The 11,538-nt window shown below is 49.7% G+C and overlaps 4 protein-coding genes across 4 annotated transcripts; 1 reads left to right on the top strand and 3 right to left on the bottom strand.

Moving 5' to 3' along the window:
- Positions 1 to 2,218: 2,218 nt before the first annotated feature.
- APUU_60431A (uncharacterized protein) lies at positions 2,219 to 3,079 on the bottom strand (the record flags this gene model as incomplete). Its single annotated transcript, XM_041693671.1, has 4 exons — positions 2,219 to 2,426; positions 2,477 to 2,655; positions 2,714 to 2,818; positions 2,873 to 3,079. 4 exons carry the CDS (start codon positions 3,077 to 3,079, stop codon positions 2,219 to 2,221), a joined length of 699 nt encoding a protein of 232 aa, XP_041559577.1.
- A 1,874-nt stretch (positions 3,080 to 4,953) lies between these two features.
- On the top strand, positions 4,954 to 6,902 carry APUU_60432S (GMC family oxidoreductase; the record flags this gene model as incomplete). The annotated part of the gene is made up of 3 exons (XM_041693672.1): positions 4,954 to 5,277; positions 5,344 to 5,426; positions 5,486 to 6,902. The coding sequence occupies 3 exons, from the start codon at positions 4,954 to 4,956 to the stop codon at positions 6,900 to 6,902; spliced, it is 1,824 nt and encodes a 607-aa protein (XP_041559578.1).
- Positions 6,903 to 7,403: 501 nt separating this feature from the next.
- APUU_60433A (uncharacterized protein) lies at positions 7,404 to 8,609 on the bottom strand (the record flags this gene model as incomplete). Its single annotated transcript, XM_041693673.1, has 1 exon — positions 7,404 to 8,609. One exon carries the CDS (start codon positions 8,607 to 8,609, stop codon positions 7,404 to 7,406), a length of 1,206 nt encoding a protein of 401 aa, XP_041559579.1.
- Positions 8,610 to 9,295: 686 nt separating this feature from the next.
- APUU_60434A (LMBR1 domain-containing protein) lies at positions 9,296 to 11,405 on the bottom strand (the record flags this gene model as incomplete). The annotated part of the gene is made up of 2 exons (XM_041693674.1): positions 9,296 to 11,033; positions 11,104 to 11,405. 2 exons carry the CDS (start codon positions 11,403 to 11,405, stop codon positions 9,296 to 9,298), a joined length of 2,040 nt encoding a protein of 679 aa, XP_041559580.1.
- Positions 11,406 to 11,538: the final 133 nt, after the last annotated feature.

The raw sequence follows: 11,538 nt of genomic DNA on the forward strand, positions 1-11,538 counted from the left end.
GAGAGAAAAACCGGCGGAGCGCAGCAGCAGCAGCACGGGGGAGAATCACTCACTTCAACACTTGGCTTCACAAAGACTATCACAAACTAATTCACACCCGTTACTGAGTTGAGCCTAGCGAGCAGCTAGTCCCTGCCATCTCTCTTCCCCGGGCCGCAACAGCCTCGAACTTCCAGCCCTCAGGGAGCCAATCGCAGGTGCCAGGCAAGGCAGATCAGACTCCCACTGGCTTGGGACCATCTGGACAGCCATGTGCAGCACAATATTGGCCGACAGTGCGAGCGATATCTCACAAATCAAGGCTGCAGCAAGGACAAAGACTGCGATGTCTGGATGTCAGTCAGCAAAGGCCTTATGTGACAGATCTTTACCTTCTTGCCTGCAGCTGGTGTCAGTAACTGGGTCTCGTTATGAGGATGGGCGGAGCGAAAGACCAGACCGTTATGGACGAATGATGATCTGCAGGCGCAATAACAATAATCCTTCGTCTATTGAGCTTCAAGCGCCCAGGGGGCCAAAGCCTCAAAATCGCCAGATCTTCTGGACCCTGGGAGTGTGAAATTTCGAACTTGCTGGCGAAAAATAAATTCAAACTACTCCGTATTCTGTTGTTTGTTTTGTTGAAGCTGGTGTAACATCACGTGCATCCGCACCATCTCAGTTTTCCATCAACTCTTGGACGCTCCATTTCTACCATCGTCTTTCTCAGGAGCCGCGCCTACGAACAATAAACGGGTCTAATTGCGCCGCATTCGGTATGGCTAACGCGACTATTAGCAGCCCTGCACCCATTGATCTCGCTCTGATACCTCAACTTCTGTCTGCTCCTTTCATTACTTCATCTTCCATACTCGACGGATACTCTTTAGGAAGACCTCCGAAGTTGGCAGTCACCGCGTGTGGCGGGACAGTCTCCAACAAAATTTGCCGATCCCAGTTACGTACTCTGTGCGATATGCATAAAATTCGAGTACTACATCCTTCTGACCATATTGTTGGAACAACAGTGGAACGTACAAGTACGTAGTGTCCCCACGGTTTTCTCCATAACGAACTCTCTTGATCGCGTGCCCCACCGATCCCAGGCCCACGAGTCATGAAACTGTGGCTCTGTACATGATCTATATTTGCAAACGAACCCGAGACGATCCCTATACAAGTGTCTAGAATTTGTTCACACCGTTGGCTGGACAAGTATTTTGAGCATCTCCCTCGTTTTTCGTCCATGCTTCATAGCTCTAACCCTGAGGACTTCGAACGCAACTCCATACCTCGCCTCATTACGGATCAGCTTGACAAGCTATCCATACTAGCCCAACTCTAATCAAGCGAGACGTATGGTCTGAGCATTGGATCTTGGAATTCGCCAATTTCACCCCACTAATATTAGTCTGCTTATCAACTCGCGAAACGCTACCTTAGCCAGGGCTCTTTACATATTTACCACATCGACTCGCCGAAAAGAGGCACATCTTCACGAATCTCGGTGTAAGGAGCATTCTGCCCTTCCGAAGCTCTATGGTCGGGAAATTATCAAATATCCGGATTTACTTTGGTAGCTGAAACACGATTGCTTGTGGAAAAGCCCAACCAGACCAATCGTTCTGTAAATGTGGTAAACCCAAGTATCGATTAACATATACTCATAACAAAGTCCTCCAGCAGGGTATATACACGAAAACTATAGCCTGTCAAAGAAACACATTCCATACTAGTACGCGGTTATGGCCGGAAGATCCATTCTTCACTATCGTTCCTCCCAGTTGGGTTCTTTGGTCTGTCCCATCGTTCATGGACAGACCTGTTTACAACTGATAGCTCGACATCCTTCCTGACGTGGATTGAATGCATGTCCTGGTACTCCTGTCCCGATCTGAGGTTGTAGCTGCCCTGCCCATGGCTGATCTTTGCTCGGCCTGAATTGTAGGTTGAGCTGGTCAGGCTTGGGAATATCTTCGCCATTAGTGGCCTGACACCTGGAAGACAACCACAAACCACTCCGAGGTTGCATTCCACGGCTACAATTATGAAGATGATCGCACCATTGTCTAGCTATCGGGTCAGCAGTGTGCACAAATAAGGCCTAAACCATATCAAATCTCACATGTCTGATCCCAGGACTGAGCAAACTTAACTTGCCAGGTTATACGAATCACTCCTGCAATGCAAATTCTTGGCCTGATGTTAGCACTGCCCTTATTCGCGAAACTTCGTTGTCTTACAGGACTCCAACACCAAAACAAACTATCAGTCCGGTTCTCTTCGCCAGGCTAAGCTTCACCCTCCAGAGATAGTGGATCGGCCAAAGATAAACCATGAAGTCGGTGATACTGTTAATGGCGGCAACGGCAATGAAGAATTTCTCTGAATCGATGCACTGCTTTTGGTCCATCGGTTTGAGAACCGCCCAGATATCAGATAGAGGTCTGAACTTATGTTAGCACATCGCACTCCAGGAGCATCAGTCCCTACATACATGCATTGCAGCATCATCGTGACAATAGTTGATATTCCGAACCCTGCCAGGATTGTCATCGTGATATAGTTGAACCATTTATTTGTCTTCGAGGGAAAGAGGCGAAGATATGCCAAACATATCGAGATTTTCGTTATGGCGGAGCAAGGCGCAAAGAGGGCTTGGATAGCAATGGTCAACTTGACATGGGTTAGCGTTTCCCTAACTCATACTCCTGAGAGAACGAGAGCGACCAACTTTTCCTAACGAAGGGTACCATTCATACTTCACATCGTATAGGTGGCGACCTATGCCATACCTGGGCTCAACTAACTGACATGCCGACATCGCCATGGCTAGCACCTTGAGTTAGGGTTAGTAGAGTTACACGAAAAAAAAGTCAGTGCCCATACGTACGTATGCAATAAGCATCATCCAGTCATCCATTCCGAGTGCGTTGCGTACAAGGAACGTCCGTGATACAAACCGGCTTGCAACAAATACCGTCATTAGGGCCATCAGAGGGATGTTGACAGCATAAATGACGGTGTCCAAGGGCTCGTGGGGGTTGTCATAGTCAGGTGTCGGCCAACTCGCTACGATATCTATACTCGGAGTCGACATGTTAGCAGCCAATGCTCTTGTAGGTGAACGACACAGATGAGAGTGATATCAAGCAACCTTGGACCGATACGCATCATGGGAATGGCCGAGACTAAGTAGGAATGACCGCCATAAAAGAATATATAAAAAAAGCGACCTACTTCTGAATTGCGGGGGACGAACGGTCAGAATGCATGACTGTCATGCACGTCAAATCCAACCTGTTTCAAGTCCTAACTCGCTGAAGCATACTTCAGCGGGTTTTCTCGGAGCATACTCAGGTGCCTGTGTCAGGAACGCAGCATTTACGCGGAGAAGCCATGCATGTGTTCCCCAAACGTGTCCCGGCCATCGAACCCTGGAGCAGGAAGAAGCTAGGAATTCTGTAGCGATACGCTATCAGAGCAAAGATTTACATGGGTATGGTGGCCACATTTCCATCGGTTAACCCAAATTCGGAGTACAAAAGAAGGGCAAGCTTCACACCACCCTTACGTTTGTCTGTCACGACATTCCTTACCTCTGTATCAGCAGCTTCCTCAGCGGCAATCTCCAATGTCATGCATACTTGACGTCGAAGGACTCGAGTACACTAACTCTGCAACTAGAATTAGCTTTATAAAGCCGTTTCAGCTTAGAGCAACCCCTCATTCCCTTAGTGTCGAGCTCGCGAACATGACTCGACAATTTCTGGGGTTTTCTGTATTGAATTTATAGCGCAGCGGCGAATGATCCTTCTGGGCCCAGGCGTTAGTTAGCTAACCCAACCTAGGAGAGTCTGAGTCAGGCTTCTTGACCTCCACGAGGTCGTTTCATCTATCCTCCACCTCAACCCCGTGGGATTCCTAGATCTCGGCTCCATGTTGTGGCAAACACTGAGTGGCATCATCTCAAGAGTCAGTCAATTTGACACGGTCTTTCTCGAACAGTATCCTCCCCCGAGAGATAGTGCCTGCGCCACCAAAAGCCTGGCATAGGGCACAATGCAAGGCAGCCGATGACAGACAATAGTTATGCTAGTTGCTTCTCTATTCCAAATGTCGGGTTTATCGTATACCTTTGCGAAGGATCCCCTAGTGAAACGGATTGACTGCGCTATTATCAATCCTTTCGTGAGTTGAACGCGAATGTCCGATTCCCCTCCCCCCAAAAACACCTACGTCCACTCAAATGGGTTTTGCAGATTACAGCAAACACCGGAGTCATCACTCTTTTCAAAATCTAGAACTTAAAGAGAGCCCATCTATGAATACAATGGTACAATCAGCATAATCTCGTACCAGGTCCCGAGAAAATTTACCAGCTACCCGAGACTTCTGAGACCACTCTTCGTGCTGAGATGGTATTCTGTCATTGTGACTAGTCTGGGTAATGCAACCTTAGCTGTGAACACCGGAGTCGAAGGATTTGGCAAATATACTAGATTATGAATGGTATAGTCCGACGGCACGCCGGAAAACGCTCCAATTTTGGACAGGGGGTCATTCCAATGGGAGGTTTGAAATGAGGAGGTCTCATCGCCTAGGATCATGAATGACCGCGGAAAGAATGGATAGCCGAGAGTCTGCCATGAGGACGTGGACAGCCAAGTCCTATCTTTATCCTTCTCGAAATTGTTGAGTCCTCCCGAAGGACAGGGCCCGTTATACCCTACGACATATAACACCAAGACGTACCATGTATTTGATGTTGTTCTTTCCCCCTTAATCACTTTTTCCTCAAAATTTGACGCTCGCTTTTGGCTTTTAGACTTCCTTTCTATATTTTCTTTTGGTTTTTTGTGCAACCGGCTTAGTTAGGCCTGCCACTCTTTTGACACTATCCTCATTGCTCTTTTTCCAGTTGACTGTTTGTCTATTGTTGTGACCGTACTTATTTAGATGCTCTCTCTAAAGATGTCTTTTACCAAGATCGCTGTTCTATATATCGCTTGTCTTGCTTCGCCGTGTCTGGGTTTGTTTAATCTAGGCGTTCCGGGGATCAGTTGGTCTTACGACTATGTAATTGTCGGTGGCGGTACTTCCGGTCTCGCTATCGCCACAAGATTGGCTGAGGACTCAGGAGTGAGCGTCGCTGTTGTTGAGGCTGGTGGGCACTATGAGGTTGAAGGTGGTATCTACAGCATTATTCCTGGATTCGCCGCGGCAGCGAATACCGGCACCGACCCATCTGATGATTCCTTGCTTATTGATTGGAATTTCGATACGCTGCCCCTGTCGGTGCGCAAATTGCACAAAGCCCCAATATAAATGCCGTTTGAGACGGGTCTGATCTGTCTCTTTTAGGCTGCAAATGATCGAGTTCTCCGCTATTCTAGAGGAAAATGTCTGGGTGGCACTTCTGCCCGCAACCTTATGGTCTACCAGCGGTATGTTCTTTGGCCTTAATTGCAGTGTCCTGCCTCGTTTTGAAACCAACACTTGACAGCGGAACCAAGGATTCATATGATCAATGGGCAGATATCACCGGTGACTCCTCGTGGGAGTGGGAATCAGTGTTGCCATCCTTCAAGAAGAGCTGTACTCTCACGCCACCAGACATGTCCAAGCGTAATGCAAATTCAAGTGTGATCTATAGTGCAGACGCTTTTGACAACAGCATGAAAGGCCCTCTGCAAGTTTCTTGGCCTAATTATGGCTCCCCCTTCGCAACGTATGTGGAGGCCGGGCTCGAAGCAATAGGCATCCTTTCAGGACAAGATTTCAATAGCGGCTACCTTAATGGCTCCTCCTGGGCACCTACAACAATCGACCCCAAAGATGAAACGCGAAGTTCTTCGAAAACAAGCTTCCTGAACCAGTCTCTGTTGAAGCTAAATTTCAACGTCTATGCGCATACCCTGGTAAAGAAAATCAACTTCAGTGGGACTAAAGCTAAGAGCATCAATGTCGAGACCCTTGGTACCCCGTATACCCTAACAGCAAAAAAGGAGATCATTGTATCTGCTGGAACCTTCCAATCCCCTCAACTTCTAATGGTCTCTGGTGTGGGACCCAAGTCAACATTAGAAAAGCTCGGTATCAAAGTCGTGGCAGATCTTCCAGGCGTGGGACAGAACCTCTGGGACCACGCCCTTTTCGGCGTCGTTAACAGAGTGAACGTGGAAACAGCAAGCCGGCTAGTAAATGACCAAACCGCCGCCACGGAAGCACTCGCGCTATACGCCCTCAAACAAGGCCCTCTCACAGCCCCAGGCTTCGGCATTCTCGGCTGGGAGAAACTCCCCAGCGATGCCCGCAAGCACTTCACCAACAGCACCCGCAAAGCCCTGGACACCTTCCCGGCCGATTGGCCTGAAATCGAATACATCAGTCTCGACGGAATCCTAGATGGCTGGCACAGCGCCGACGACCAAGACCTCGGTGACGGGTACGAGTATGGTACCATCGCGCCATCCCTCGTCGCCCCTCTCTCTCGCGGCTCCGTCACAATCAATAGCACAGATACCAGCGCTGCCCCCGTCATCGACCTCGGCTACCTCACCCACCCGGCAGACCAGGAAGTCGCAGTTGCGGCACTCAAGCGCGCGCGCAAGGCCTTCAACGCGACGGGCATCACCATCGGCGAGGAACATAGTCCCGGCCCGGACGTACAGACGGATGGGGAGATCCTTGAATTCATCCGCTCCACTATCGTGCCGGTCTGGCATGCTGCTGGGACCTGTGCGATGGGCAAGTCCACGAACCCTGATGCAGTCGTCGACTCGAATGCTAAGGTTATCGGCGTCCAGAACTTGCGTGTTGTTGATGCGAGTATTTTCCCTACTTTGCCCCCGGGTCATCCGCAGAGTACGTGCTATATGGTTGCGGAGAAGATTGCAGCCGCTATCAAGAATGGGAATTAGATCCTTCTTCTAGTCTAGTCACCGATAGATTTATATTTGATTAATAACTAATTGTAGGTATATAATGGCAGCAACTTTTCGTATCTGAACACGTGCTTTCTCATTTGTAAATCTAATTGTGCCAGGCCAAACTGTTTTAGACTGGGGCTCCATTCTTTGAGGGCTAATAGAGAGTATGGTGTGTCTTTCAGGATCTTCAACAAAATGGTGGAGGGTTGGCTGCAAGGTATATAGGGTATTTAAGTTTTCAGCCGTAAGTCAGTGGCATCGCAAATGCAAGTACGGTCTAGTATTGAACGACTCTGATCTATCTTCCTTACCGCATGCAACCTATTAAAACGCCTTGTTGTTACATGGACGCAAAAGAAATGGGACCTTGTATCGATCAGGGCATAAGAAATAAATAGAGACATAGCAGGTAAGATGCAAGAAATAAGAAGTATGGTATATGTAGATTCAAAAGGGTAAAGGTCAGCGTAGATGGAAGTCAATCAGTTAGGTTTAATCAGCCTTCGCCACAGCATCAACCTTATTAAGCGTAGATTGAGCCTCCTTGATCAGTGCCCTTCGTGCAGTCCGGGTCTCATCGTTTGCAGGCTCGATGCCGTCTGCCTTGAGAATGATCTGTGCTAGAACAGTCTCGCCGAGCTTCTTGTGTTCGAAGTCGCGCACTTTCTCTTCTTGGGGTGTGTCCGTGATATACTGATCACAGAGCGGGAGGAGCTCCTTGCGGAAGTATGCTGTTAGGGCGCGGACTTGATCGAGAGGGTCCGGGAAGTTCTTTAGGTTCGGAGCTGGAGGTGGAAGTGCGGAACTGCTAGTGGAGGTAACAGGTCGTGGGGGAGGCGCAGGCAATTCGTCGCCAGAGTCAGGTGAGGCTGATGCAGGCTTCTTCTTCTTTTTATTTTTGCCCTTATTCTTTCGTTTACCCTTAGGTGTGATTTCGGGGATGTTTTGATGAGGTGGGCGACTGGCTTCGCCGCTCGTCCGCTCAGCCTCAGATATGTCACTAGGTGTTCTCGCGCCCGACTGCACCTCCGATACAACGCACAGGATCTCGGACTGTTGCTTGAGGCCCTCCAGGCGGCAGGGCAGCGAATCATCATCTAGCAGCTTGCCCTTGTAGAGCAGCCGGATGCGATTAGGGTCGGCGGTGTGTGTGACCTCCGCAGCGCTCTGTCTCAGTTGCCCGACGCTTAACGTGCCGTCGTTGATAGAGTAAGGCGGAAAATGAAGCTCATATGTCACCTTGCGGTGGTTCAGGACGAGCTTGTCGGGCTCGGAATCATCGTCCTCCCGTCTCGCGTAGGCCTGGCCATCGTACGTCCGCGCGGGTGGGGTGACGATGTCATCAGCTGTGAGATAGGTGTAAGGTCGCTCGCTAGTATTCGGAGGGTGGTAGGAAGGGGAAGGACGACGCCAGAAGTTACGCCAAGACATGATCACAAGGGCAATCGCACAAGCGACGAGGGTGACGGTAGCCGGTGCTTTGTAGTTGTCGTCGCGGTAATAGGAAGCCCAGTCCGGCGGGGAAGTGAGGGTGCGCAATAAGGGAGTTGAGAATGCGGGACCTGAGATGAGGGGCAGGACGAATTTATGGTGGAGAGAGTGCAACGAAGACGGCACGCCGGCGGTGATGTAATCCAGATAGAAAGCACACGTCTCACCCAGAGAGGGCTGGGAAACGTGTGGAAGCAGCTGGGTCATGGATTTATTATAAACCGGAGCAGCCACTTGGAGTCAAGGTCATGGAAGCTCTGCTCTGGATATTTTTGTTTCTCTCCAAGGCAGAAACAGCCTCAGCCTTGAGAAACGGTGGTCTGGACTGTCAGGAGATTTCGGCTTCAGAGGCAAACGAGAGAATCTCCGATCGTGACTTTGCAGCAAAATGCAGGAGAGGCTCCGGGGGGCTGTGGATGTGGCTGATGTAATTGTGGCACGGCATTCCAGCCACGGTGCAGCCACACCTGAGGCAATCCTTCGAGAATTTCGTATCGGTAGAGCAAGGAACCTTGGAATCAGGAGATGCTCACCGACAAACTTGCCTCTCCCTGGTCTCATTCGTGGTTATTTTTGCGGCGTGGCATATCAAGCAATATAGAAGGGCGACTAAACGCCAGTTGGTATTTTAATAGTCGAATACGGTAGTATTGTTCCATAAACCGATAATATATTCCACCGACTCGTATGTACACTATCGGAGCTATTAATTTGTGACAAGTCCAAGCACCTGAGTTCTGATCCCGTACCAATAAAGGCTGTTTACATAGTCACCTTAGAGCCAGAGTCGTAGTTAACAATCCTATATATTATTAAAATTATCATACAACTAAATCATATCTAAATAAACGCCGCTGCAATGCACTGATAAAATACAGACTGGAGGTTTGTGTCTAGAGCCTTACTGTGCCATTGGTAGGACGGCCACCGAACCACCGCGCGAGACCGCTGTTGCCATCATTCCCGCCGTCATTACCCATCCATCGAGGCAATTGGAACGAATCATTTTGAAGCCACTGCGGCCGGCTGGCGGTCTCAATAGTGTTTTTCACCCGGTGCGCGAAAGACTGAAAAAAGTTTTCTTCATCCTCCTCTCCCGGTGCCGCTGAAGAAGTGGCAACAGCACCTCGAGTAGACCTGGATGGTCGCGTTGACTCAGTCAAGGGAGTGCGGGAGGATGAGTACGCCTGCGTGCTCCCATCCACGTGTGTTGAATGTCGAGGAGACCGCTCGCTCCGTGTAGAGAGTCCGAGCGACCCAAGACCATTTAACTCCCGTTCAATTAGTTCACGGCCTTCTCGCCAGCCTCCTATTCCATACCCACTGGGGTTATTTTCGAGATCATCATCGTCCTCTTCGATGAGACCAAAGCCACAAATGTTTCTGACTCGGCCGTAGAGGTTGAAAAGGGTAGCCCCGATAGGAATTAAAATAGAAACTGGGAAGAAGTAATCGAACCCTTTCCCGAGTGGCGTCAGATTAATCCACTGACCAAGGAAATGGTAGAACGTAGTGGCTTCTCGGACATTTTTAGGTAGAAACGTCAAAAAGTTATACGCGATCGGGACAGTAAGTCTCGCAACCAAACTTGCATACCAGCATGCGCTCTCACCATACGTGTTGCGTCTGACTAGGGCTCGGTTACCCCAGACCTTCGCTTCACCGACGCCAACCAACGCTGCGGAGCACATATATAGTAGCCACATGGAGGCGATGACTTGCTTTCCAAAGCCAACTGGAGCTGGGGTTTCATGATATGATACGATCGACAGGGTTACCACAGAAAGCCGCGGTGCTATCGACTTGATCAATTCAGACCAGACCACACATACCGAGGCCGCCGCAAAAAACACTCCCAATGCAAGTCGCAGATTGGGATAGACATTTGTATACACTTGGTAGCGCATATAGGGTGTAAGGACTTTCCATTGCGGGGAGGTAGAGCGTTGCGTGTGATGACTGAACTCGAGCTTTTTGGATGCGGATGAATTAATGACTGCCTGTAGGTCGGCTGCAGTGAAAATTAAACGATCCCATGCATCAACAAAGCGAGCCTTTTGGTGCCGAGCCCGTTGGAGGCGCCTTGTCAAGTCAGCCAGATAGCGCTCAGTAATCACAGCAGGGACTGTGGAACTAGTCGGGGGATCTATTATTCCAAGTCGATGTTCTGGGGGAGTTGATGTTTCGGCGAGTTCTTCTATCCAGTCCTGGAAATCGCGCGCGGTGCCGGTCTTTCGATGTTGTAGCTGGGCTACCTGAGCCTCCAAACTTTCCAAGTCATTGACGGCGTCCACCAGGCGGTCATGTAGCAATGGAGCTTGAGCCTGAAGCCTCCGCAATCTTCCACTGGCACTGGCATTGCGGAATAAAGTGCGAGGGATGGATACCAGGCCGTGGCCCATCAAGAATATTGCAAGGACTAAACCCCAGACGTAGGCCAGGGCCATTGCAAGGGTTTTGATGGTAGAAAACTCGAAACCATTTTGGATGGAGATATAAATTAGGCCCACTGTCGCACACCCAAGAACGATCATTTGGTACCGGGCATTGGACCGGATAGAATATTGGATACGTGATCTCGCATCGCGGTATCCGGAATCGATATATTCACCGAGTAGAGGAAGAATCGCCCTGGAATTACATAAAAGAATTAGATCTGAACTGGTATGTCAAGAATCGGATTATGCCACTGGCTACATACCACGTGAGAACGAATATCAACCAGTAAGTGATGCGCCACGAGACCAGGAGAAGGCGCTCAGGAAGCCATATTGCTTTGGGACCGCCGCCATCGCGCGAGCTCGACGCTAGGTCAATGGGGACTAGAAGGACTACGCTGGCAGGAAGAGCAAGTGCGAGAAAGACGGGGATGGATAGATATGCCGGCGTAGCTCGCAGAGTCAGGAATCGTCGGAGGAGGATCAAGACAATCACGGAGATTATGACGAGGGCAAAGGTGAAGAAGATGCTGGAGCCCACCGATATGGCGGCTATCGAGATCATGGTGCTAGGGACGTTGAATAAAGGCGACACATGTATGGAGCAACGAAGGGAGAGAGAGGCCTTGATTTGATCGATCAACAATAATTGACCATGTCGGGTCGGTCAACTAGACTAAAGGAGAGAGACTATTGAC

Source organism: Aspergillus puulaauensis, chromosome 6, assembly GCF_016861865.1.
Source record: "Aspergillus puulaauensis MK2 DNA, chromosome 6, nearly complete sequence".
NCBI classification, from domain to species: domain Eukaryota; kingdom Fungi; phylum Ascomycota; class Eurotiomycetes; order Eurotiales; family Aspergillaceae; genus Aspergillus; species Aspergillus puulaauensis.